Genomic DNA, 27,089 nt, shown 5'->3' with positions numbered 1-27,089 from the left:
GCGGGGCTTCCGCGGACGGGGCGGGGCCTCCGCTGATGGGCGGGGATGTAATGTCGCGGCCCTACTGGGCTATAGGGCCAACGAGACTCCAAGCATCGCCTTGGCTCCTTCGGCGGCCCAATCACATCTCCGCATCCGCCGGCTGCTCCCTGTGACTCTTAGCGCGCACAGCACCCTCTCAGAGCTCCTATTGGTGGTGGGAGACGCCTGTCTGTCGCTCTCCCGCCCCAATACGGAAGCAGCGGGGTACTCGGGATCCGACAGCGGGTGGGTCCAGGCCATGGAGCAGCCTTGGGCGGTGGGGAGCGCGGAGGGGACGCCCGCGCGGCTGCCCCTCGTGCTCACCGCTCTGTGGGCCACGGCCGTGGGCCTGGAGCTGGCCTACGTGCTGGTGCTGGGTCCCGGGCCGCCCCCGCTGGGACCCCTGGCCCGGGCCCTGCAGCTGGCGCTGGCCGCCTTCCAGCTGCTCAACCTGCTGGGCAACGTGGGGCTCTTCTTGCGTTCGGATCCCAGCATCCGGGGCGTGATGCTGGCCGGCCGCGGTCTGGGCCAGGGCTGGGCGTGAGTGGGGCGCGGGATCCGGCGGGGAAGCGGGAGCCTGGGACAGGGGGAGGGGCCCTAGGACCTGAAGATGTTAGACCCAGATTACAACATGATCCGCTTGTTAGAGCCAGAGAACTCCTTCAGAACCTGGGACGGTAGAGCCAGAAGGAGTATCATTCACTCACTTACAGATGTTTACTGAGCACCTACTATGTGCAAGGTACTGTTCCAGGCACTGGAGGTAACAATAAAACAGGTTCCTGCCCTCCCGGAGCTGATTTCAGTGGGGGAATGGGCAGACGATAAACTGTAGGCATAATAAACAAATTATATAGAATGTTAGAAGGTGTTGGTGTCACGAAAACAAAAAGTAGAGCAGGGGAGAGGGGATGCGAGTTGCAGTTTTAAACGGGGTGGTCAAGGTAGGCCTCATCGAGAAGGTGGCCTTTGAGCAAAGACTTGAAGGTAGGAGGGTTAGCCATGTGGGAATCTGGGAGAAGGGTGTTCCAGGCAGGGGGATCAGACATTGCAAAGGCTCTGAGGAAGTTATGAGCTTGGCATCTTTCAGGAACAGCAAGAAGGCCAGCATGGCTGGTGTGGAGTGAGGGAAGGCGAGGAGAGGGGTTAGGGATGTAAAGATCTGGTAGGACGGGGAGGGCTTTGCTTTTTACTAGAAGTGAGATGGACAGCCGTTGGAGGGTTTTGAGCAGAGGAGGGGCATGACGTAGGTTTTTAAGGATCAGGCTGGCTGCTAGCGTGAGACTGGCTACACTAGGGGGCGACAAAGGTGGTATGAGGGGGACTAGTCAAGAGGCTGTTGCAGGAATCCAGGGGAGAGTTCATGGTGACGTGGGCCATGGTGAGTATGAGGGAAGTGAGAAGTTTGCTCCTGGAAGTTAGAGGCCAGAGAAAGTTCTTAGGACTGGGGATGTCAGAGGTGGAAGTGACCTCATACCTGCAGTGCTAGAATTGGAAGGGCCTGGGAAGTGGTGTTCAGCATGCATTTACCTGTGAAGAACCTGAGGCTTAGTGGAAGGATGGCCTCGGGGGCTGATCTGGGCGTGAGACGGGCACTCGGAGCTGCTGGGGGAATTGACCCTGTGTTTCCTTCCCTGCAGTTACTGCTACCAGTGCCAAAGCCAGGTGCCCCCACGCAGCAGGCATTGCTCTACCTGCCGCGTCTGCATCCTGCGACGGGACCACCACTGCCTCCTGCTGGGCCGCTGCGTGGGCTTCCACAACTACCGGCCCTTCCTGGGCCTGCTGCTTCATGCCACAGGGGTCCTGCTCCACGTCTCTGTGCTGCTGGGCCCTGCCCTGTCAGCCCTGCTTCGAGCCCACACGCCCCTCCACACCGCCGCCCTCCTCCTGCTGCCCTGGCTCATGCTGCTCACAGGTAGGAACCTGGGAGGCCTCCACGGAGAGGCAGAGGCCCGAGAAGTGGGCCAATCTGGTAGAGAGAAGGGATTTCCGGCTGGTTTTTCTAGCAGTGCCCTGGGGACCCATTCCCAGTGTCAAATATGGGGAGGAGGAGGACAGCCTGGTATTCAGCTGGTATGGTAAAATACAGGGCCGGAACACAGACACAGAGTTCTGGCTGGGGAAGTCAGGGAGGGGTTCCAGGAGGTGTTGGCAGAGGAAGAAAGACTAGTAGGAGGTCACCAGGGAACATTCTAAGGGGGCGTTTAAGTGAGGGCTTGGAGGTGGGGCAGACAGTGAAGGTAGTTTGTTGGGAGTCGTGAGAATTAAGGCTAGGATGGTGGGTTCGGACTGGATGGTCTAGGTCTTGAATGCTGTTGTGAGGAGAAGGCCCTCACTTGAGTAGGCAATGGGGGAGCCACTGAAAGTCACAGGCAGGGGAAGGTCCAGTCTTTGGAAGTTGGGAGGGGAAGAGCAGGAGGCTGCCTGAGAGGCCGGATGACACATTCATTCCCCTTTCCTCTGCCACCACCCAAGATAAAATCGCTGTTGGTCTTATACACCGTTCTTTCTCTCCCCTGCCTCCTTCCTTCTGACCTCCACAGTCCTTCCTGTAACCTTGTCCTGCAGTCACTCCCTGACCACTCGGAATAGTTGCTGTGTCTCTTTATGAGATCCGAACCCAGCTCTGTCCCAAGGACCTCTGCCCTGCAGCCCAGGGGAGGCCTGGGGAGGCCCACTGGGGTCGTCAGTGTCTTCCTCTGCCCACATTGGCTTCTCGAGCGGTCCTCCGCGATGGTCCTGTCTCCGCTGAGACCGAAGCCCTCCAGTTGCACCTCCCCTAAGCCCTACCACCCTGTGGCCATCCGTGGCCTCCCACTCGCTGCCCTCAGTCCCTGAAGACTTGAGCTCCAGCGCCCGGTCTCTCTCAGCCCTGGGCCCCGTGGAAATCACAGTGTCTGGAAGACTGGGCAAGCAACCTGTTCAGTGTCCCAGTCACTCAGCTTCCTGACTGACCGTTTCCGTTTTTCTTCCTTTCCTACTCACATGTCTGCACCCCAGACCTTGTCAGAATCCCACGTGTCACCCGCGGCGCAAACCCTCTCTTCCCCCCACATCCTCCTCCTCTAGCGTTTCCCTCTCTGGCTCTTCTCCTGCCAGCAACAGAGTTTCTTGAAAGACTTGCCCAGACTCACAGGATGCTTTCCTTGCCGCCCACTCATTCCTCCACCTGCTCTAAACTGGCTTCTGTCCCCACCACTCCTCTGACGCTGCCGCGGTCCCCAGGCCTCTGTCTCTACAAAACTCACAGGACCCTTTTGAGTTTCCTTGCTTTACGAGAGCTTTCAGGTGACCTCTAGCCTCCTCGAAGGGCTCTGCCCTTGGCGTCACCGACGGCTCGTCCTTGGGTTTTCTCCTTCCTTTTCATCTGGTCCCCGAGGACCTGGTCTCCTGGTGCTGAGGTCGAGCGCCGTCCTCATCGTGCTCTGCACTCTGGCAGTTCTCAGGACTGTCCATAGACCTACCCCCCGCCCCCACCCCGCAGATCTGCGCCCAGCCTGGGCTCCTCTCCTGAGCTTCCAGAGCCGCCCACCCTCTTTCTCACAGGCACCTCTCTGTCCTGCCTTGGGACCTTCGAACAGAATCTTTTCTCGCCTCTTTGCCTAGCAAATAAATCCCTGAGCCCTCAGGCCCAAATTATCACTTTATCAAAAGCGATGAAGTCTACTTCCCTTAGCCTCTCGATAAGTTTGCACGGCATTTGGCATTTGCCGCCCAGGCTCTTCCTTAGTGAAGTAAACTTCACATACCGTGAAATTCATCATTTTAACCGCTTTCAAGTGCACAGTTCAGTGGCGTTTAATCCATTCACAGTGTTGCACAACCATCGCCACTATCTAATCCCAGAACATTTTCATCACCCCAAAAAGAAGCCCGTATGTCCCGATTAGCAGCCACTCCCCATTCCATCTGATCCCTCCAGCCCCTGGTAACCACTAAACCACTGTCTCTATAGACCTGCCTATTTGAGACATTTCATATACACGCACGTGACCTTTTGTGTCTGTTTTATTTTTTCACGTAGCGTCGTGTTTCATGGCATCTTGTAGTTCTTTAGTTCAGCAGATACCTCTTACCTACTGTGGGCCAGGACGCTGCACTTATCCAGTGTAACACACATCACAGCGATAATAAGGATCTGTAGCATGCCTGTCTGTGAGCTCCCCGCGGTCACAGATGCTACCCACCGTTTAGCCCGGCGTTCGCGGCTCCTGGCACCGTGTGCAGCACGTGCAGGGTGCTCACGAGTTAGCGATGCGGGAGTGAAAGTGTGTGTACGTAAGGCAGAGGGCTGTGTCCGCCCGGTCCAGCAGTGTGTTCCAGCGCCCGTCGGGGGCCGGCCAGGGAGCGGCAACTCGGTGTCTGCTGAGGGAGGAATGAGCCCTGTTTCATGTTGAAGGGTAGGGGGTGGGACGAGGGCAGGAGCTGGGCTTTGGGGGGGCTGGGCCTGCTGCTGCCCCCTGACCCTCCCTGCTCTCTCTTCGCAGGCAGAGTGTCTCTGGCGCAGTTTGCCCTGGCCTTTGTGACGGACACGTGTGTGGCGGGTGCGCTCCTATGCGGGGCTGGGCTGCTCTTCCACGGGATGCTGCTGCTCCGGGGCCAGACCACGTGGGAGTGGGCCCGGGGCCAGCACTTTTATGACCTGGGCCCCTACCACAACCTGCAGGCAGCCCTGGGGCCCCGCTGGATCCTTGTCTGGCTCTGGCCCTTCCTGGCTTCCCCATTACCTGGGGATGGGATCACCTTCCAGACCGCAGCTGATGTGCGAATCATGGGTTCCTGACTCCAGAGAGATCCAGAGCTGCACAGGGTGGGGGCTATGGGGCAGCTCATAACTCATTTCAGGCCCACCGCCGGCCTCCGGAGAGGAGGTGGGTTCAGACTTAATGCCTCCTTTCGGCAACTCCGGCTCCATCCTCAGCCTTGCGCCTGCCCAGATTGGACTCAGTATCTAGGGCTTGGGCCCTATGACTCTGCCTTCATCAGCGGCTCCTGAGTGCAGTGGAGGGTCCGGCAAAGGGCTACTCGGCCAGCTTAGCTGCCCCTTTGCCAGGTTAATAAAGTGCCCCCTTGGTTCTTGGACCCCTGTCCATCTCTGTGGGTTTCTGTTGGCCCAGCTGCTTTTCAGGTTCTTCTGATTGTCAGGCCTGGGAGCCGCAGAATCCCTGAGCACATGAGGGGCCAGGGCCCTGCCTCCTGTGGCTTTGGTGGGGTGTGTGTGGCGGCACCCGCAGACCTAGGTAGCACGTAGTGATCCAGGGTATGAGTATCTAAAATCCTTTCCCAGGTTCAGTGCTTTGTCGTTAGAAGCATTTCCACCACCTGGTACGTTGGGCAGCAGTCATGCAGGTGAAGAAGTTAAAGCTCAGAGTTAATAAGATCATGCACGGGGTAGTGAATGGAGGAGTCAGGACGTGAACCCGGATCTCGGTGCTTTCTCCCTTATGCTTGCAGCTGAGGGAGGGGAGTGGGCCAGTCGAGGCTGAGAGATCAGGCGGGGGCGTTGGAGCATCTGTGAGGCGTGGAGATGCAGGGCGACGCCGGTCCTCTCTGGGCTCTTCACGAGCTGCTTGTTAAACATTTTTATTTAAATATGGTAACTAGAGTTAAATGTGGCAGGCTTAAACACCTGGGTGTATCTGTTTCCTCTTAAAATCTAAAACGATCATGAAGAAATAGAAATCTACAAGGAGAAAAAAAAAAAAAGGAGACAGCAGTAGACCCGAGAGCCTGGCATTTGGAGAGATGGAAAGTGGATGGAGGCTCATTTACTCTCTTAGCGAAGTGGAAGTGGAAATGAAGCGTTCCCAGAGGGAGGGGCCAAGAGGCAGTCAGATTGCCCCCTAGAACCCTAGAAAGGCTCAGGAATTCCACCAGCATCGTGGAGGCTAAGGTTTGGGGCTGACAGTAGAGAAGGACGGAACCTCAGCGGGGAGCAGCTGGGTTGCCCCTCCGGTCAGCACCCACCCCACCCCGGTAGCTAAGCAACTTAGCTACCCCTCTGGGGTGGAGGTGGCTTTGTGTCTCAGAGCACTGGGGAGAGTAGGGCTGAGGGGTTGGACCAAAAATGGGGTTAAGTGGCAGTCTACAGATATTGCTGGGCGGGGCAGGCTCGTCCCCAAGAACCCTCAGAAAAGCCCACCCTGCTGGCAGGCCCTGCCCATGCCCACGAAGGTTGGAGCTGCTAGGACGTTTTCTGCTTTTCCGAATGGCTCTATTACTATTTTGTAACTGCGTTAGGAATGTGGTGTGCCTGGCACTTTGTGCTGTCCCTAAGCTCTGGCAGACTGCCCGTTTCCTCCCCCGCTTTACCTTTTACCCGCACCCCCCCCCAAAAAAAATCTTTTCTTGTTTTTTATTAAATGGGAGATGCAAGAATATATTTATAAAAGAGAGAAATGACATTTAAAAAATGGATACCATTTCCTTTGAAGTCCCTGCTGTGCCCTCCCTGGTAGACGAAACGCTGCAGTCTGAGTCATTCCCTGGCTCTGCTTCGTAGTTTTATTACATATGTGTATATTGGTTTTGCATGTGTTTAAATTTTTATATAAACGGAATCAGACCTTGTTTATTCTGTGGCTTGCTTTTTCGCTCAATGTTACGTTTCTGAGACTTGCCCGAATCAACGTATGCCTCCGTAGAGCATTCCTTTTCCTTGCTGTAGTGTGATCCTCTGAATATACCAGTTCGTTTTGTCCCACTGGTCGCTAGATCTACCCGTGTATGATCCCCTAAGATCTATTTTTGGCGCTTGCTCTTCTATATTGATTTTAGAATCAGCTTAAGTTCCAATAAAAACCCCATTTGAGGTTATGAATGGAACCTATTGAATCTATAGATCAGTTTAGGGAAAATCAGCTTCTCCATGAAATTGAATTTTCCAGTTCATGAACATGGTGTGTCTCGCCATTTAATGTTTTCGTTAAAGTCATATACTTTTTCCTCATGAAGATCATGGCTTGTTACATTTATTCTTAAGTGTTTGATATTGTTATGCTATTGTACGTGGTTTATGAAAATAGATATGTCTGGCAAACGTAAACATTAGTCTTATCCTTGTAAATTCTTCTGAGTTTTCTGTATTTATAACCATATCTACAAAAATACAATTTTATTATTTCTTGAAAAATTTTTATACCTCTTATTTTTCTTGCCCCTTCTGTATAGGTGGATGGAAGGTGGCCGGTACCTTTGAATTGTTTGAGTGTAATTGGGAATAATTTCAATATTTCACCGCAAAATGTTTGCTGTGGTATTTTTTTTTTTAACAGATGCCCTTTATTAGGATGAGAAAGTTCCTTTCTATTCCAAGTATGTTAGGATTTTTATCCTTATATTTTCAATTGCTCTCTCTTAATAGCCTACAGATGGATTTTCAAGTCTAGATAACACTGTCTTATTACTGAAGCATTTAGTCATTCATATTTATTGTAATTAAAATATACTTACTTGCACGTACATCTACCACTTTATTTTGTACTTTCAATTCGTCCCACCATTTCTAGTTTTTTACTCTTTACTCTTTTGTTGGGTACAGAATTCTAGATTAATGATTATTTCCTCTCAATAAATTGAAAATACTGATCTTTAAGGCTCCATTGTTGCTATGTCAACTGTCATCTCTTTGTTACTATGACTTCTTTTAAGATATTTTTTGTCACCGACTTTTAAGATTTTTCTGTCTCTGGTATTCTGCAGTTTGACTGTGATGTGCCTAAGTATAGTTTCTTTATAGCTATACGAACAGGACTCCTGGGGTTTCCTGATTCTATGAATTGAGGTCTTTTTATCAGTTCTAGAAAATTCTCAGTCATATCTTCAGATATTTTCTGTCCCTACTGGAATCGATTAGACCTACCCCCACTGTCCTCCTTGTCTCATAGTCTCATAAAACTCATACTTTCTCTTTCTGGCATTCTGGATAATTTCTACAGAGCTATCTTCCAGTTAAGTTTTTCTTCAGTTGCTAAACCAATCTATTGAGGCTTACAAAAAAAAAAAAAAAAAAAAAAAAAAAAAGCCAACTTATCCATTGACAAGTCAAGTATTTTGCTTTTCATTTCTAGAAGCTGTATCTGGTTCTTTTTTCAAATTTGCTTGATCATTTTATACACTCTCTTGCTTTCTATCGTTCCTTTTTCCTAAAATCCACAGAAAACACCTGATATTCTGTTTGGTATTTCCAACACTTAAGTTTTTGAGGCCTGGTTATGCTGGCTGTCCTTTCTGTTGGCTCTTGCTCGCAATGCGTTATTTTGCAATTTGTGAGTTTTGACTGTGTTTGTATTTGTTGGAATTTTATCAATGGGGATTTTTCGAGATTGAGTTAAAAGTAAATCCTTCCGTTATCATTTGACTGGTAAACTAATCCTGCGCCCCTTCAAACTAAATTTTTAGGTAGGTAGGGTTTGATCGGACCACCTAGGTGTTGTCAGTTCAGGTTGCAAACTTAATTCAGGCTGCTTGGCTGGTGGTTAAAAATTCTTAGGAGAGGTTTCCCCCCTTCTGTCTGGCACCAGGCTTGGGGAGAGGCAACGTCCCTTCCTGGTTCTGATGAGATTGCAAAAAAACCACTTTTGGTTTCATTTATTTTCTTGATTGATTTCCGAGTTTCAGTTTCATTGATTTCTGGTTTGATTCTTTTTATTTCTCTTCTTCTGCTTACTTTGGATTTAATTTGCTTTTTTCTATTTTCCTGAGATGAAAACTTAGATTTAGACCTTCCTTTTCGTCTAACACGTGTTCAATGCTGCGAATTTCCACGTAAGCATCGCTTTCACTGCCACCCCCAAACTTCAATGAGTTATGTTTTCATTTTCATTTCGTTCAAAATATTTTAAATTTCTGCTGAAATTTCTTTGAGCCATATGTTTAGAAGTGTGTTGTTTGATCTCCAAGTATGTGGGGGATTTTTCAATGATCTGTTATTGATTTCTAGTTTAATTCCACTTTGGTCTGACAACAGACACTCCATGACTTTTATTAAGTTACGGTGTTTTCTATGGCTCATAGTGTGGTCCATCTTGGTAAATGTTCCATGTGAATTTCAGAAAAGTGTGTATTCTGCTGTTTTTGAAGTCATCTATAAATGTCAGTTATACCCAGGTGACTGATGGTGCTGTTGAACTCAACTGTGTTCTTAAAAAGACATAATTAAAGGTTGAACAGAGAATAAAGACTCTTGAGAATTAAAATAACAGAATTTTTAAAACGATTCTAGGAAGAGCTGAAAAAAAAAAATCTCATAAAACAGAACAAAAAGACAATATAAGAGAAGAGAGAATAAAGTGAGAGGATCACTCCTGCTCTCTTTGGAATTGCCATTTATCAGGCACTGGGTTTAATCAGAATTCCGGAGAGAACAGAAAAAATGGGAGGAAATCAGTCGAGAAACTAATTCAAGAAACAGAATTTTCTGGAATCGAAGGATGTCCAGCTCCACTCACAGCACATCGAATAATGACACACAGTAAGGCACGTCCCAACGTTTTAGGACCTCAGAGAAAGAGGAAGTCAGGAAAAAATTGGCCATGGGACTCCTTGAAAGCAGTGCCAAAAATTATAGTACAACAAAGTTCCACTTTAAAAATGGTTTTCTTGCATGAAAATGATTTTTAACTTGAAATGTTATGACCCCAACTATCACATACATGTATGAACTGAATAAAGAAAATTTCAGAGAAACAGTGTCTTAAAAATGTTAACTCCGGTGGCTTTTTACAGAAGGTACTTGTAGACATGCTTCACCAAACGAGGGGTAAAAGAACTGCAGTAGAGGAGGACTGGGGCGCAGGAATGGCGACCCAGGACGTGGCCGAGGGAGTCCCAGAGTGCTGGGCAGCAGCTCTAGAGGGCGCCCAGTCCTCAGTGAAGCGGGGATGAAGGGACTTGTCCAGAAAAGAGGAACTGTCAGGCTGGGTGGGGGAAGACTGGCAGCTGGTAGGTAGGTGGAGAGAACTTAGCGAATGGAAAAGATGGTATCGATTTACCCAGAAAGTAGAGAGAGAAGGAGGGGCAGGGTGCTGTCACAGGAGAGCTAACGCCTCATCTCTTAGGCAGAACGGAGCCGACAGAGGCTGACGCTGACAGACAAGCAGGAGCACGTGAGCGTGTCTAAAATTACGCAGCTGAGAGCTGAGAACGATTTGCGGCGGGGAGCAGTGCTGGGGAATGGCGGGCGAAAGGCTCTTTTCTTCTCATAAACTTTAATTTCATAGTGCTAAATACATCTGTGTTTTTAGATTAATTTTTAAACAGACAGCTCTCCGCGCCCTCCTCGTGCCCAACTCCCTGGAGCTCTGACGGGCGAGGGGCCCACGCGCCGCTTCTCCCTCCACGTTGCTGCGCGCCCGTCCACGCCACTGCGGTGCGGTGCGCGGCGTCACAGCACACGGGTTCACGTGAGGTGCCGGGCGGGCACCGGAACGGGCGGTTTCTCCGCTTTCATCATCAGGAATAGCTACGAAGAGAACCCGGAGCAGACTTTTTTGTTCCAAGTTCACACAGATCATCGCTTGACTGGGGCGAAAGGGACTGTAAGGTCATCCGACTCGACGACCCTATGAAGAGACAGGCCAGCCCCAGTGACACGGCTCCGGTGACAAGGGGCTCACTGCCTTCCAGGGCTGGCCCTTCCGTCTCTGATCCGCTCTCTCAGAAAGCTCTTCAGGGCAAGTGGAACCCTCTGACTGTGACAACTCCGTCTGTCTTTCCGTGTCCAGGTTAGACCTCCTGTTTGTTCCCGCTGTGCCTCAGTTGGCCTGATCTAGAAATACGTCACCGTTCTGACCCGACTGGTCTATGGCTGCAAGTGACTGGGCCACACAGGCTCTCTTTGGTCCAGACCCTTCGCTTCTCTTATCTGGCCCCAGAATGCGTTCCTGGGGGTGGGGTGGGGGTGGGGAGTGGCCGTGGCTGTGTCCTCCCAGTACCTCGCAGCGTCTTGGGCCCGGAGGCTATCATTGCCGGGCAGTGGCCGTCAGCTTGGGGCCCCTGGGCGCAAGGGCAGAAGCTCTGCAGCGCTTCCCGCCCTGCGGCCCTGTTCTGGAGCTGACTCTCCGTTTCCTCCAGAGAGGCTGCCAAGCTCACGGGATGTGAGAGCTGAATCTGGTCAAACCGCCTCATTTCACACGTGGGAAACTGAGCAGGGTCGCTGGCCAACAGGTGGCTCAGAGCAGCCCTGGTGGCGCCGGCCCAACAGAGCTCCGTGAGGTGGGCCAGGCAGACTGGCCAGGGCTGCGGGGCTCCGGGGCTGGGACCGTGGTCTAAACGAGAGCCTCGTCTGGTCCTCTGCCTCACTCACACCTCTGGTCCCTGCCTTTCCAGGCAGTTCTCTCACACCGGCCACGGCCAGGTGAACTCTCCACTCACATGCCTGATCTGGGCCTCAGGGCATAGAAGGGCATCTCGAGCGGCAGTCTGGGCTTCCGCCTCCTGTGCCCCGTCCCCAGGGCCCCAAAGATGCCCCTCCCGTGCATCCGGGCGCTCCCTCTGCTCTGTCTAGCTGAGCCCTCTTCTCCTGGGTGCTCTTTCTGGGCACAGCATCCCAGTCAGCAGCGGTGGCTGTGTGGCCTTCGGGAGCCTGGTTGGAGCTGGGGCCACAGGCTCCCTGCGTGGGCACCCTATGCCCGCCCGGGCCAGCTCCTCCCCTGGCAATCTTCATGGAGCGTCGCAGTCCTGAGACCATGACTGAGACCAACATTTCGTAAAAGCCACCTGTGGGGAGGCAGCATTCTCTGGGCACCCTGAATAGAAAGAGGGTCCCTTGCTCAGCTCATGAGGGGCGGTCAGAGCACATGTTTTGCTTGCAAGCTGAGCTGGCAGCAGCCAAGCTTCAGGAACCCCAGGGAGCAACAGGGGGCTCAGTCTCACCCAAGAAAAGCCCGTGACTGTCCCATGACGGGCACTAGCCAATCCCGGCCTGGGCCAGCAGCGGCGGGAGCGATGCGCCTAAGGGGAGAGACGGGCCTCTGCCCCTCACCTCACAGGGCCGCTTCAGTTCTTCCTTCAGACCCGGGTGTGGTTTCTGGAGAAAAGTGGGGCAGATGCAAGAGCCGAGGGGGCCAATGCCTGGGCTTTCCTGAGGCGGAAGGAGCTGGACCTCCGGGGTCCTCACTGCCCTGCTGCTGGAGGTCACGCAGCGGTCAGGATGGCAAGAGAGGGGGAGCTTAGGAGAGGAGAGCAGTCGCCCCGCGTGCCGCCGTGCAGGGAGGGAGCCCGGGACTGCTGGCTCTGCCCCGCTCAGTGGAAGCGGCTGGGTCTTCCCGGTCCTGCGTCCACGGGGGCTGTAACACCAGCCCGGGGCTCAGGCAGCTGCCAGCCCCTCACTCACGGGCATGTTGATGTGGGCGCTCAGCAGGGGCGCACTCTGGCCTTCTCGAAGCACCAGCACCTACGGAAGAAGAGGTGCCCGTGGCAGTAGGGCCATGACCCCTTTAGCCCCTGCTCCCCGCAGAGGCCAAGCCTAGACTGGTCTGCACTGGCTCTGCAGAGGCCACCAGGGCTTTGTCAAAGGGGACGGGGAGGCTGGGAGGCCTCCCCTGTGCAGGTGCCCACCCCGACCGGCCGCCACGCGGGGGCCTTGTCCACACTCACCCCACCATCCCCTCCAAGCGGTACTAACAGGTGACCTACCTTGATGAGGTCAGAGATGCCCTTGTCACTGAGACTTTCCACAAAGGTCTCCAGCGGGTAGTTGAGCCCTGGCACCAGCAAGGGGACCTGAGTTTGGGAACAAAGAGGTAAGGAAACCGGCAGGCATGCCAGACGGCGTCGTCGGCAGATCCTGAGCACTGCCAGGCCTGCCGCCCAGCTCCGCGAGGCGGGCCGGTACCTTGAAGAAGGCCCGGGGCAGGGCGTAGAGCGCCTCGTCGTACAGGAAGCAGATCAGCAGCCCCAGGATGGGTCGGGCCGTCGAGGTGTTCTGCAGGTGCAGTGTGAGCTTGAACGTGGGGCCCAGGCCCTGAACCTGTGGGGAGGGTGGGCAGGGGGAGACAGCGCTTAGTACCTAGCGGCCTCGGGCGCTGACTGCGCCGTGCCCTGGCCCTGCCCCGCCATCGCCTTCCGCCAGCCGCGCTAATGCACTGTCCATCTGCCGCTCGAAGGGCACAGGGGCCAGAGGGTTGGCTCCGGTGTGTATGGGGATCAGCAAAGGCCCAGGGAGGGAGAGGGGCCTGATGGGGTTCACTCAGCAAGCTGGTCAGAGGCAGAGCTAGCGGGGGACACAGGCCCCAACTCCCACCTACGTCCTCACCTCTGCCCTCCCTGCCCCTCTCTTCCCTGGGCCTGGCCCACTTCCCCTGTGGTGGCCGCAATGATTTCATTTTTCTCCTCACCCTCAGCTGCTCTGTAGCCTCTTCCTCTCTATATCTATCCACTTTCTTTGGGGGAAGAGAAATTGGAAGCCCAGTTGGGACAGAAGGCACACCTTGGGGACCCATTTAGGGCTGGCCGGAGCCCCGATGCCCTTGCGGCCACTTGTGTCTGAGTGTGTGGGCGCCTCTCCCTTCCCTTCCCTGTGCTGGGCGGTGTGAACGCAGGGCGGGGGGTGGGGCTGCCTGCGGGGCTGAAACGACAGCTTTCTGCCCCGTGCCACAGCTGTAAGAGACCCTCCAGGCTCCCGGGAAGAAACGTCCCGAGGTGACGACTTGTGGGCCCTGCCCCAAGTCTGGCGGCTTGTCTGAGGCCCAGCATGGAGCTGGGCAGCGTGTTACTGTGTGGTTGGCGGCAGGGAAGAGGTCGCTCAGGAGACAGACGGGGAGGGGACTCTCAGAAAGGAGGACGTGAGCCGCGGTGCCCGGGCCTGTGCGAAGGTGAAAAGGGGCCACAGGGCTTAGTTGGCTTGGGCTTGGCTCAGGGGCTGAAGGGTTCCTACCTACCTCTGACCTCCGCCTCCCTGTCCCTGAGGCTGCCGACCTCCCCACCCCACCCCCCCAACACCTGGGTGCTCACCACTGCGTGTAGCTTGAGTGGCTCCCGGGCTGTCACGGACACAGGGCTCAGGCTGGACTCGAGGGCCTGCACGTAGGCCCGGGCGGCCCGGAGGCGCAGCAGGTAGAGGTCCGTCTGGAAGGTCCGGTGCATGGCTGACGAGGGACACAAAGGCCTGATGCTGGAGGCGGGGGGAGGGGGTGGGAAGGAGAGGGTGGCAGTGGAGGGTACAGTGGACAGGGCCTGCAGAGGCGGGAGGGCCGAGGTCCAACAGCCCAGCCTTCGATGACACTGGACGCTGGCCTCCTCCCCGCTTCCTCCTGGGTCCCCCCACCTCGCCACCTGCACAATCTCAGAGCTCTTTGCTGCCTCTTTTTGATCTGCCTTAAGGGCCGGTGTTCCTGTGAGTCTCGTCCTTGGTCCTCTCCTGCTGTCCTCCCCTGGACCATCTGTCCTGCTCCAGCTGTGACCACCGCAGACGCAGAGCCATGAGCTCGTGACAGCAGGGACTCATGAATGCTGGGTCCTCAGTGCCCAGCTGAGGGCCTGGCCCGTCTCCACACTCGACACTGCACACCGCATCGCAGCAGCCTGGCGTCGGGGACAGCCTCCGGCTTCTAACCGCCTGATGGATACCTCCGCCTGGGCGTGCCGGTGACACTTCAAATTCGGCAGTCGGGAACCAAGCTCATTTCCCTACCTGTCACGACGTCCCTATCCATCAAGTCACCTGGTTCGCCCCTCACATCTAACCCTTTGTCGGGATGTGACGACTCTTCCCCAAAGCCATCTCCAGAGCCCACCCCTGCCCCTCCGCTCCTGATGTCACTTTCCAGACTTAGCACCTGGGTCTGCCAGTCCGGCCTTGACTTTGTATGTGAGGTGCCTTTTGCCGTTCAGAAGTTTCACAGCTTCATATGTCCCATCTATTAATTGTTCCTTTTCCTCTCGTACTTTTACAGTTTATTTTTAACCTATCCAGAATTAATTTTTATGTTTGGTATGAGGTAGCGTTCTAACTTTTTTTCTTAGAAGCGAGTTGTCCTAATCACATCTTGTGAACAGTCTCTCCTTTACCCACGAATTTGAAACGACAGCTTTGACACACTGACTTTCCACATACACAAAGGTCTGTTTCTAGACTTCCCCTAAGTGCCACGGCCTGTATCAAGTCCTGTATCAATACCACAGCCGTGAGTTCCTACAGCTTCAGTTCATTCTGCCATCTGACAGGCTGAGCCCCCTCGTTCTTATTTCCAATTTCTTAGATTTACTCTTAGAATCAATTGATGAATTGGGATTTGAACTGTCACTTTGCTAGGTTTCTACGTTCACTGCGGAAGCTATTAATCGACATTACAACATCACATCTTGCTACCCTGAGACCTGGTAAATCTCGCCATTTAAACATTCGGGTGGTCTTTTCTGTTGTTGAGAGCAGTTTTATAACTTTATTAGACTTTGTACATTTTCTTGTTAAATTTCAAGGGGTTTCCTTGCTATGGTGAATGGAAACTTTCCACTGTATTTTCTACCTGGTTACTGTCGGTATATACAGAAGCTATTGATTTCTGTATGTTTTACATTTCGACACCGTAGAGAACTTCCTAATTATTCCTCTAATGTATCAATTGCTTCTCTTGGATTCTCTAGGCTGTCATAGCTTGTCCGCTATTTTCTTTATCCTCTAATTTGCCTTTAAACTGCAAGCAAGATCCCTTTTTCGGATGGAGTTGGTTGAATTACTGTATTTTCTGATTTACGTCTTTCCCAGCTCCCCGCTACTTAAATGAAACCAGAACATCTTAGCTTTGCATCCCAGGCCCTTTTGGAGCTGGCTCTGACCTGCCTTTCCAGCCTCCCCTCCGGCCACCTGGCCTTCCTGCACCGTCACCACAGCTACGCGGCAGATGCCGCTCGAATCCGGGAAGGGCCCTGTGCCCCTACCCGACTTCTGCCTAAGTCACCCTTCCCTATCCCTCCATGACGTGTAATCATATTCCAGGGTGAAGTCCAACATTACCTCTCTCTGAGGCCTTTCCCAGTCTCCCAGGCAAACTTACTCTTAGGTGCCTCAGTAGCCCTTTGCAGAGACCTCTTCTACACCCGTCACGCAACATGAAGTTGGCAAAGGAGCCTGAGCTCCTCGGGTAGGACCTGAGCTAATTCAAGGCACCTGGCGCAAGGCCTGGCATAATCCTAGGTACTGAATGAACGAACGAATGAGCAGGAACCACTGACTAGGAAAAGAACCTTGGTCAAACTCTACTTCTTCCACGAGAGAAGTGACTGCTCCCTCCTCTCCTCACCCGCAGCACCTGCCACCTGAGGCATCGTCGTCGGCAGGCAGGGTGTACCTCCTGGGCTGTCCCTGGACTTCCAGAGGCACGAAACCTACCCAGTTCACCCAGGTCTCCTCCCACGGCTCGGGGCCCCCAGGTGGCATTCACCCCGTTCTTGCGGCTTCAGAGCAATGGAGGAAGAGGAAGGACGCGGCCGAAGTCTCACCGGTGCCGGCCTCCCGCTCTCGCAGTGTCTGATCCACATAAAGCCGGGTCTTTCGGGGCACATTGAGTTTTGTGGCCTGAGCTGGTGGAGGGCCCACCTCGCCTCCGCCCTCCACAAACACTGCCGTACGCTTCAGGATCTTGATAATCAGGCCACCGCCTAGGAGGCAGACAGACAGACAGAAACAGATTTGTCCCCCCCCAGTCCCATCCTACATTTCAGTATTTCTTCCCCAAACGACCAGCCTCACGTGGATTCATTTCCGTGTGTGTCTGCCTCCCTGCCGAGACCCAGTTTCCGGGAGGAAACAGTGTGTAACCTCCTACCACTGGCGGATGCATCCGTTTCGCAGTTATTTATTGAGCACTGGGATGTTCCTGACATTATGGCAGGCACTGGGGATACTGGGGTGAACTGGGGACAAGATGCAGCCCAGGGCCTGGCCCCTGGGTAACGACCGATGTCAAACCGCTGGTGCGTCCCCAGCGGAGGCCACCCTCAGACAGGACGTGCGTCTGCGGGCCTTGCTTTCCACACCCACCTCCTCTTGCCCGGGCTCCGGCCTGCCGCCGTCACCCGCTGCTCTGAACCCCTTGCCGGGCTCGGGCCCCTCACCTCGTGTCGTCATGACGAGGGTGTTGTCTTCCCGCCCGTAGCGGCCAAAGCAAAGGCTGGTCACGGCATCCTGCGGTGGAGACACCAGAGTTTAGTCGGGAACATATCTTGGAGAGGAGAGCAAGACTGGGGGTGGAGGGATAAGGCGGGGGGGGGGGTACCCCAGATATGATCTAGTAGGTGAGAAATGAGGTGAGGCCCGGGGCAGTGCTGCCTCTGAAACATCCCTGTCCCTCATGTCCCCTCCGGCCTCGCCGCCACAGCCACTTCCAGACTGCACACCACTGGGCTTCTGGGCTCAGTTTCCCACAGGGCCCCCCAGCCTGGTCTTTCTCCCCAGTCTGTGCTTCGCCTTGCCGCCTCTGCTGCCTTTCGAGAACACAAATGTAATCGTGTCTAGTCTCTTCTAGAAAACCTCCAATGGCTTCCGTCCTCCCTGTCAGGCGTTCAGGGCCCCGTGAGTCTGACTCTGACCCGCCTTCGCCATGGCTCTCCTCTCCCTTCCCCGACCCACACGCCGCGGCCCCCCCCCGCCCCCGCCAGCAGCCTGCGGGCCAAACCAGGTGCTTTCAGATTTTCCACTGTAACATAAGATACTTTATACATACAGACACACAGAAGTTTCACGTGATATATGCTGAACTTTCTTTTTTTTTTTATGTTGCTGGTTGTGACTCAATCAATTTAATGACTTACAACTTAGTGTTTGAAAACCTCTTGTCCAAACTCATCAAATCACCTGAATTCCTTAATCAAGAGCACTCATGACTCAGCCTGCTCCTGCTGTTTCCGGTCTGGAATGCTCTTCCTTCATTTATTGACTTGGCAAATGGCTTTGAGGCCCAGTTAAAGTGTCACTTGCTCTGTGAAATGGCTCGTTGAGTTCCATCCCCATCCATCCTTCGCCAGTGCCCTGTCGCTCGGCCCACTCTGTGCTTTCCCAGCGCTCCGGATTTGAATTAGCTGTGTCTCTGGCTGGCTGACCTCAGACAGTAAGCTCCCTGAAGACAAGGACTTAGCCACTGCCTTATCCCCAATACAGTGAGCTGTGCGTATGGGGTACCCAATGAATGTTTTTGAGATGCATCAGACGTCCGGGGCGGTGGACGGAGTGGGATCAGGAGGCAGCTAAGCAGCCCCTGTGGCGATGTGTTGGCACTCACCGGGGTGCGGATGACGTTGAGCAGGGCCTTATCACGGTAAATGCGGACCTCTCCGTTGGCCAGCCCAGCCACCACGGCCTGCAGGCCCCGGAAGCTCTGCTCCAGGAGGTTCATGGTCAGGATGGCTGCAGGCATCTGCACTGTCCACAGCCTCTTACCCTGGGAGGGGACAGCCAAGTGTCTACAGGGGAACCAGGGCTCAGAGTGGAAGGAGGGGGTGGCAGGAGTTGCTGGGAAGGAGATACCAGGAGGGCCCTTCTGCCCACGGGCAGGGGGAGACACGTGTGGAGGGGCGGGAGGAGGTGCTCGCTGGGGGCCACACCTTGTAGGTGAAGCCGTGCAGGCTGTCTTGGGTGCTGCCCACCACCAGGATCTTGTGTACCCGGACAAGCCCCACAGCCTGGGCACTCAGCTCGATGCAGTACTTGGGGCGCTTGGAGTCTCTGTGGAATGAAGACACACTCTCCCAGCCCCAGAGAAACCCTCTCTCCATCCTGGGCTGACCCTCATCTTTCTTAAGCCCCACAGACTATCCTGGAAGAAACCTCAGCCCCAAAGCAGATGACCACAGTATTCTTTCCGACTGTACCACTAAGTAGCTGTGTGACCTCGGACAACACGAAGTGTGTGTTCTCTTCTGAGTCTCCCTCCCGCCTTTACTACAGTGATCCGTGTGATAATCGGGCATGTAACAGCTTACAGTGAGTGCACCAAGTGCTGGTGGATGGGGAGTTTAGGAATTTAGTAATTTATGCTAAGGGTTTGTTCTGTGTAAATGCACCATTTCAGTTTCCTGGCCTCTGAGCCCTGGTTTCTCTTATCCAGGAAGCAGGGGCAGTTCCTGCCTATCGATCAGATTATGGCTCACTTCTTTTAGTCACCAAGTCTAGGCCAATGCATACCCCATCTGATGACCCATCCTAGAGCCTCCCACTGGCCTCTGGGCCTCCTTCCAATCTACCCTCCACCCAGCAGAGTCATCTTTCAAAAATGTAAACGGATCATGTCATTCTTCTGATTAAAATCCCACAGCAGTTTTCGACTGCACTTCAGATAAAACCCAAAACCTCCACCACGCCCTAACAGGCTGTGCATGAGCCAAGCTGGTCTCCACGTCGGCTCTTTTCCCCACCCTCCTTGCCCACCGTGCTCGAGCAGCACATGCCACTGTCTTTCCCGCCTTGAGTCTGCTTAAGTTCTCTCTGCTGCGACACTCTGTCTACTTTCTGAATAACTGGTTCCTTCTGCACCTTCACGTCACCTCTACGGACGGGCGTTTGCTGATCACCCTGGCCCCATTATTTTTTCGCATTGAGCCTGTATTACTTCTCCACATCCAATCTATAGTATTATCGTGGTTTGTTGACTTTAAGATCTGTCTTTCCCTAAGGGCAGGGACTATTTTTATTTTGTTCATTGATCTATCTCTAATACCTTATACAATGCTTAATACATACTAGGTGCTCAAAAACATTTCTCAAATTAAAAAATGAATGTTGTAAGGAATATCAAACTAATGCATTAGAAAGTATCACATACCTATAAAGCAGTATGACAAATACGAGAGATTGCCATTTCTTCCAATTTCTGATTGTACTGCTCATGTGTTACTGCCACCTAGCCCGGTCTCTCACTTTGCCAGCCCCCATGACACAAGCCTCTAGACATCTCCCTGTGCACGTGGGCTCAGCCTCCTGTGTGAACTCAGCTCTTCCCATTCCCAAATTCCAGCCCCAAACCCGCATTCATCATGCAAGCCCCTGGAACCATCGGGTATTTGAGATGTCCCTTCCGGCCCCAGAGACAACAGATGCGGCTACCTTCTCAGGATATAGATGTTCCCATTGCGGCAGGCAGCAGCAAGCCGGAACTCCACATCGAACTGGCCAGAAACCTCCAGGAAGACGGGGACGCTGGGTAGGCTCATCTGCAGAGAAGCAGCTCAAATGCCCCGATGTCTCCGGAGCCCCAGTCCTTCTCCACCCCGAAGGAACCTACTCCTCCAAGCTGGTTCCTTGCCTTAGGTCCCAACCTCCTCACTCTTACCCTGTTGGTAACAGTTTAAACTCGCACAGTGTTTCTGGAGGGAAATCCAGCAACACATAGGTTTACTGTTGTTGTTGTTGTTGTTGTTGTTGGTTTTTTTAAAGTCTATACTCTTTGACTAAGCTATGCCATTTCTAGGAATGCATCCTAAGGAAATATTTAGATAGGCATGCAAAAATGTTTGCAAGCCTATTGCGATGGTGTTAAAAATAGTGAAAAGCTGGAAACAACTTAAATAGGTGACATAATTAAATAAATTACGGTAGATCTGTCTAACAGATACTGTGTGACCTTTGAAAAGGCGGATGTGGTTTTATATAGACATGGAAAGACTGATGAGCTACTGCTATGTGAAAAGAGCAGGTTACACGATCCTAAGCCATCGGGATATACTTATACACAGCTAAGTATCTCTGTCTCAATATGAAGATGTCTGGAAAACCATATGCCAAAACTTTAATAGTAGATTATCTGCAGGTGGTGGGATTTGGGGATAAATATCTTTTTCTTTATGTTCACCTACATTTTTCTACAATGAACTCGTATTACCAAGAACTAACTGGGTGCAGGAGATGCAGCATGGACCTCAGGTGTGCTCAGAGTCAGGCCCCACACTGACCTTGGCCAAAATGGTGAAGGCCTCTGGGTCCAGCACCAGGAGCTCCTTATTCTCAGTGCCCAGGACCAGGCAGGACACAGCATCCTCATCAGCCAGGTTTTTCTTTAAGGTGGTCATGGTGGTGATGACTGTCTGCAGGAGGATCCAAGAGTCACCTGGGGGACCCCCATATACCACCCCCAGACACTCCCAGGATGGAAGAAAGAGGGCAAAGGAGGATGAGGAAGAGTATCAGAGACATGACATATGATTTATGTGCAAAGGTGTTTGTTGCAACAAACCTAACTTTCTAATAAAAGAGGAATATCTAAGTCAATCGCGAACTATCCACATGATCCTAAACCATGTAGTCATTTTTAAAATCACATTTTAAAAGAAGATTCGATGACAGAGAGACCACATCTAAAGTATTACAAGAAAAAAAAAATAGGCAAAAAGTTACATTAGCATTATCCCAGTTTTAAAAATATATGAATAGAAAAACATGATGAAAGGCTAAGCCCTTAAATACAAACACGCTGGTTGCCTCTGGACAATGAGATCACATGTGGTATTTAATTTCTTCATTGTGCTTTTCTATAATTTCTACAGTGAGCATGTGTTCCTTGTGTAATTGTGATTATGATTGGAGAGAAAACAAAAGAGAAGGGATGATCCCTTTTTTAGGAATTTCTCCTATGGAAATAATTGAGCAGGACCAACAATGTTGCTTTGGATAAAGCTGCTTACTGCGTGCAGTCCTTCTCAACGCCTTGTGGAAGGAGAAAGGCTGCCAACGTGTGGAAGTTAATGCTTCTCAGTCACGTCTAACATGATACACATCTGGAAAGACTGTCCCCTACCCCCACGCTGCATCTTTTAAACAATAATTAATTCACTTTTTAATTTTAGAAGTACTTAAAGATAGCGACAACTGTGGATCTGAATTGCTGACCAGCAGGAGAACACAGTGGTTCTCAAAGAAATAGTCTAAGACTGGCCCAAAGCTGAGGCACGTGCTGGTCAACATACTTGGCTCACGTGGCCTCTACAGGAAGTAGATGGTTCCCATGAACCTTTCTGAAATGCGGAGAATAGCTCTGGGAGTCTGTTCCTCGACTGAGGGTCACCCCCAGGTCAGGAACCACTAGAGTTCATCAATGAATAGGTTTATCAATAAAGCAATTAAAATTATAACTAAGAAAATAAAAAAAGAAGTGAATAAAAGGGTCCCTTTCTGGGCTGAAGACCTGCATGTGAACAGTTACATAAACCATGAATGAAATAATGAATAATCAATGAGCTAATCAAGGGGCCACTAAAAACAGAGTTTTAAAGACTATTTAGTGCATAAGATATAATGCTACATATTCAAGGGAAGCAGGATATGAAAGCGTATTTATGAAGGAAATGCACCAAAATGGCAAAAGGGAGTGCGTCTAGGTAGTGAGATGGTAGTCACTTACATTTCTCCTTTATACTTCTCTTTATTTTCTAAATTTTGTCTAATAAGAATACATTACCTTTACTCTCAAGGCAACAGAAGTTTCTATAGAGTTATATAACTACAGATCAATTCAAAGCTGTCACTGTGAATTGGAAATGCAGACGTCTCTGCAGCTTTGTGACCATATTGATGTGGCATGGGTTAGAAGAGAAACTGCAAACTGCAACTACAATGAACTCGTATTATCAAGTCAGGTTTGGTTGTAGAATTTACCACTGATAATATATATATATTTTTAAAATATCCATATTTTTTCTAGGGAAATAAAAGAGAAGGGGCATTACCTGACGTTTGATGGCCTTGGACTTGTGCTGGTTCACAAACGCCTCCATGTCACTCAGCTCCAGCTGCAGAAACCTGGGCATAGAGAGAACTGGCATCTGCATGCCTGGGCCTGGCTGCCCTCCACAGGCCACTGTGCAGCCACTCCCTTCCCCCTGGAGTTGCCGGAGCCCTGGCCCTCCAGAGGGCCCTTACCTGAGTGACTGTACAGACAAAGGGACCTCTGCCTTCTCCCTGCAAGGAGAGAGGCAATCATGGCAGGTTTAGTTAAAGAACAGGGCGCTGGGAGGGGGTCGGACCAAGAGCTTTGGGATGAAACAGTGGGGGTGGGGAGCGAGGGAGGGGTGGGAGCCCTATGAAGGGGAAGGTGGACTCTCACCGGATGCCTTCCAGCATCTCCTTCAGGGTCAAGGGGTCGATCCGGTCCTATGAAAGCATGGGAGGAAGGAAGAGCCTGTGAGCTCCAGAGCCAGGCAGAGAATGAGGATGACCCAGTGACTGCCGTCTTTGCCTTCTTGTTCCCATTCCCCCACATCACTTACCTCCTTGGCCTGGTTCCAAAGATCTTGTTCCACAGGGTTTGGAGGCAACGGGGGCAGGGTGAACTTGAAGTAGGGCCTCAGATTCTTATAAACATACACACAAGGGCCTGAGGCGAGTGCCAGAGCTGAGGCCCGGGGTTCGTGTTGATCCATAAGGAAGGTGGCAGCAGCAGCCGGCAGTGCAGGTAGTGGGCTTTCGGTCAGCACCGTGGGTCCTTTGAGCACTTTCAGGCGGGGCTCCTGCCCACCCGGGCCAAGGTCTCCCACCACCAGCTGTAGAGAGAGGTTGGCTTATTCCAGCTTCAGGATCTAAAGACCTCTCTACCGATGCTGTCCTTGGGTTCAGCCTCTTTGTGATGCACGTTCACTGATTCCCACACCCCTGTACCGTGGAGGGTGACGATGACAAAGGCTTTGCAATAAGGCTTCCAAGCTCTGTGACCTTGGGAAAGTTGATTAAACTTTCTGGGCCTCAGTTTTCCCACCTGCAAAATAGGAATATCTACCTCATGGCACTTGTAGAGAAAATCAAATGAGATAATGAATTACAGAACCTGGTGAGCGCTACTGAGGAGCAGGTGGCAGCTGACGTTTTCATTATTCACTCGGTAAACATTTCTTCAAGGCCTGCTGTATGCCAGCCTTCAAGGCCCCTCCGATCTGGTTCCCGACTAGTTTTCTATCACCTTCTCAGCCATGCTTTGCTCTAGCCAGAATGGGGGCTGCCACAGAACGTCCAGATTCTGAGCATGTACAGTGTGCCAGGAGCCACACCAGGAACTTCCATTAAACTCTCTCGGCAACCTATGAGGTAGGTATTATTAGCCCATTTCACAAAATGAGGAAGCGGTGGCTTAGCAATGTGAGGTCAAAGTTACACAGCTGGTACGCGGTAGAGCTGGGACTGGAACCTAGGGCTGTCTGAACCCACAGCCAGGGGTCTTATCTACTATGTTACATTGGCATCGACTTTCTAACTCCAAATTTACTCTTTCCAAATATGCTGTGAACTTGCAAGCTCCTGCGCTTCTGCTTGTGCCGTTCCCTCTGCATGGAATGCCTCCCTCCTCCTCTCTTCCATGTCTTCTTGATGTATATTTTACTCATCCTTCAACACCTAGTTCACATGCTACTGCCTTCTGGTGCCTCCAGGTAGGTTTCATTATTCTGTCACTGGTGCATAATACTGCCCATATATTCTATTTTAGCATCCACGCACATACCCCACAAATATTCAAGTACCTGATTTGTACCAGGTACTGGTTTAGATGCTGGGAATCAAGAGGAAACAAATTAGCAATTTAAAAAGTTCCTACATGAAATCATTTAACATTTCACATTAGTTACTGGGTCTGTGATTTCTCTAGCCTTTACTGCTGTAAACTCAGCGCCAGATACACACTAGGTATTCGGTCAATATCATGGATGAATTAAGGAAAGTGTCTATATCTCCCGACTGTTTCTGAGTTTAATGTCAGTACAATGCTTGACACACAGTAGGGATTCACTGTATGCTTGCTGAATGCTTTACAGACAGGAATTTGGTGGCAAAAGGCACTAAATCCTATTGCACTCTCCATGCAGGGTTTGATTCCAAGGCTATCTTCTAGCTGCTCCCCCAATATGCCCATTATGGGTTTGCAGCCCATGGTGAGGGCTGAGCTACAGTGGAACGAACACATAACTTAGAATACCCAGGGCTGCCACTTTCTACTGGGTAAAAACTCAGTAAACTTAGTCTCTCTGAATCTATTTTCCCATTAACAATATGGGGATAATATTATCTATGTATGTGAAATTGCCTCGAAGACGGTCTAGTCCAGAAATGGATAAATATATGTTAACTTTTCTTTAGCTCAATGTATTTCTCAGCTCTTTAAAAACCTGTGCCTTTAAATTTTTCATTTATTTCTTTATTTACATTTCACTTAGCTTTATATTTAAACTTAAAATTTAACCTTTTTATTACAGAAAAATTTCTGTCATACACAAAATTAAACTCATATCATGAACCCCCAAATACCAATCATCCAGCTTCAACAATCATCAGCTCATGGCTAACATTAAAATCCAGGACCTTTTGATAAACATAAAACTCAAATCCCTCCCTTCTTCTTCCCCTCCAGATTCTAACACTCCCACACCCAACCAAGGGATGTGCCCTTCCAGCAAGGAATTATGCTAACAAAATTAAGAGGCTTTGTCTTAGTAAAATCCCCAGGAGGATTTCATTCTGCTTTACTTTCTGCAGTCTGCATGATGAAATCAATAGGTTTTTCCATCTTCCATATACAATTTAACCCTAAATGTGCTTTTTCGGAGTATATATAAATTCCAGATTACGCTAAGCTTCTTTGGAGCCATCAGAAAATCTCACTTCTGGTATTGCCCTTCCAATTCTCTTTCTGCTGTGGTAATATACTTACCTTGTACTCCCCATCTCCATGTAAATCCGCCAGTGCTGGAAAATACAAAAGGGCCATAAGCCAGCATCTCAGAATCCTAGAAACGTCACTCCAGGCCCACTATGACTCCTCCGTCTCCCCAAAACCCAGGATTTCTGGTCCCAGAGACTTACCCAGGCAGGAGGAAAAGGTGTGGATGTTGGCCATCGGGTCGTAGTGCGCATCCAGCCATTTCGAATTGGCCTCATTGCTAGGAGAGGGAAAGGGTTGAAGAGTGAGTACCAAGGGAGGAGAAGAAAGCTTTGAGGGAATTGGGCTCTAGGGGTAAGGTGTGTAGGGAGCTCTGACCTGGGGTTATAGAATGTCTGGGTCCAAGTCCAGGCTGCACCACTGGCGCCCTGGGTGACCCTGAGTCACACACACATACACATACAAACACACACACACGCACACACGCACGCACGCACACTCACTCTTTGGACCTCAGTTTCCCTATTTAATCTCTAAGAGCCCTTCAGGAAGCCAGCGCAGTTCAGGAACCGCCAAGAGCCCAGAACACACGGACTGGGGCACCCTCTTCACATCTGTAGGAAAGGAGGCCTCGGGACCCCAGCCTTCACCTCTCAGCTCTGCCGCTGTCGGAATCCGACGAAGACGCAGTGGCCATCTTTGCAGGCGTCGCCCTGGCAACGGGCTCTGGCCAGCCACAGCGCAACGCGCAATAGCGCCCGGGCTCCAGGAAGCGCGCGAACAAAGGTTCCGGATGCGCAGCTTTCGGACTGTGGCAGAAAGGCTGCCAAGTAGGAGGTGCTGGCCTCCGGTATTTTTCTGCTTGCTCAAGTGCAATCTCTCACCCCAGCTCATACGATTTATTTTTACTCCTTCCCAGCGGGAGCACCCGGGCCCTGTAAACTTTGGATCAGCAGCAGAGTGCTTTGGCTACCTGTCCTGGAGAGGAGGAACCCTTCCAGTGTTTATGAGCAGCAGAAGCAACCTGTCCACTCTTGAGGTTGAAAAGAGACCATGTCCTATCTTCCTGAGGTTCAGATTCAAAAACAAAAAAACAAACCTGACAAAGCTTAAGAGATTAAGTCCTGGGATTCTGACCGAAGTTGAAGGTTTCTAGTTTATAGGCTCCTGGAACATCGTAAAAACAGCAGTCCTCAACCTTTTGGGCACCAGGGACCAGTGCTCCTATGAGAATCAAATACCTGATGATCTGAGGAAGAGCTGAGGCGGTGATGCTAGCCCTGAGGAGCGGCTGCAAACACAGGTGAAGCTTTGTTCACTCACCACCACTCACCTCCTGCTGGGCAGCCCGTTCCTAACAGGCCACAGACCGGTACTGGTCTGTGGCCCAGGGCAGGGTTGAGGACCCCTGTTCTAAAATACAAGAATTTCCACAAAGGAGGACTGCAAAAATTGTGCTGTGGTCACCTTAGTCATTGTGTGCGTATCTTCACTTTG

General features: G+C 51.5%; 2 protein-coding genes across 5 annotated transcripts; one reads left to right on the top strand and one right to left on the bottom strand.

The window, feature by feature from the left end:
* The first annotated feature begins 168 nt into the window (after window positions 1–168).
* Window positions 169–20,800, top strand: ZDHHC24 (zinc finger DHHC-type containing 24). Of its 2 annotated transcripts, none has more exons than XM_036220510.1 (3): window positions 169–561; window positions 1,662–1,939; window positions 18,763–20,800. In XM_036220510.1, exons 1-3 carry the CDS (start codon window positions 281–283, stop codon window positions 18,945–18,947), a joined length of 744 nt encoding a protein of 247 aa, XP_036076403.1. In that variant the 5' UTR covers window positions 169–280; the 3' UTR covers window positions 18,948–20,800. The 2 variants fall into 2 exon arrangements, with proteins under 2 accessions (XP_036076403.1, XP_015974887.2); XM_016119401.2 differs by lacking the exon at window positions 18,763–20,800 and adding an exon at window positions 4,512–9,259 and having other exon boundaries at window positions 194–561.
* On the bottom strand, window positions 10,213–26,733 carry BBS1 (Bardet-Biedl syndrome 1). Of its 3 annotated transcripts, XM_016119399.2 has the most exons (17): window positions 26,243–26,345; window positions 25,796–25,872; window positions 25,644–25,678; window positions 23,218–23,490; window positions 23,055–23,101; window positions 22,871–22,909; window positions 22,678–22,750; window positions 20,908–21,039; window positions 20,063–20,169; window positions 18,565–18,685; window positions 18,243–18,401; window positions 17,080–17,149; window positions 16,465–16,623; window positions 13,978–14,111; window positions 12,860–12,994; window positions 12,661–12,747; window positions 10,213–12,418 (listed from the first exon to the last, which is right to left on the bottom strand). In XM_016119399.2, exons 1-17 carry the CDS (start codon window positions 26,287–26,289, stop codon window positions 12,332–12,334), a joined length of 1,782 nt encoding a protein of 593 aa, XP_015974885.1. In that variant the 5' UTR covers window positions 26,290–26,345; the 3' UTR covers window positions 10,213–12,331. The 3 variants fall into 3 exon arrangements, with proteins under 3 accessions (XP_015974885.1, XP_015974884.1, XP_036076402.1); XM_016119398.2 differs by lacking the exon at window positions 25,644–25,678 and having other exon boundaries at window positions 26,243–26,733; XM_036220509.1 differs by lacking the exons at window positions 25,796–25,872; window positions 26,243–26,345 and adding an exon at window positions 23,606–24,021 and having other exon boundaries at window positions 25,644–25,668.
* Between the last annotated feature and the right edge of the window lie 356 nt (window positions 26,734–27,089).

Source organism: Rousettus aegyptiacus, unplaced genomic scaffold, assembly GCF_014176215.1.
Source record: "Rousettus aegyptiacus isolate mRouAeg1 unplaced genomic scaffold, mRouAeg1.p scaffold_m13_p_5, whole genome shotgun sequence".
Taxonomy (NCBI): domain Eukaryota; kingdom Metazoa; phylum Chordata; class Mammalia; order Chiroptera; family Pteropodidae; genus Rousettus; species Rousettus aegyptiacus.
The sequence above is the reverse complement of the archived record's forward strand: the minus strand, read 5'-3'. Positions and strand labels throughout refer to the sequence as shown.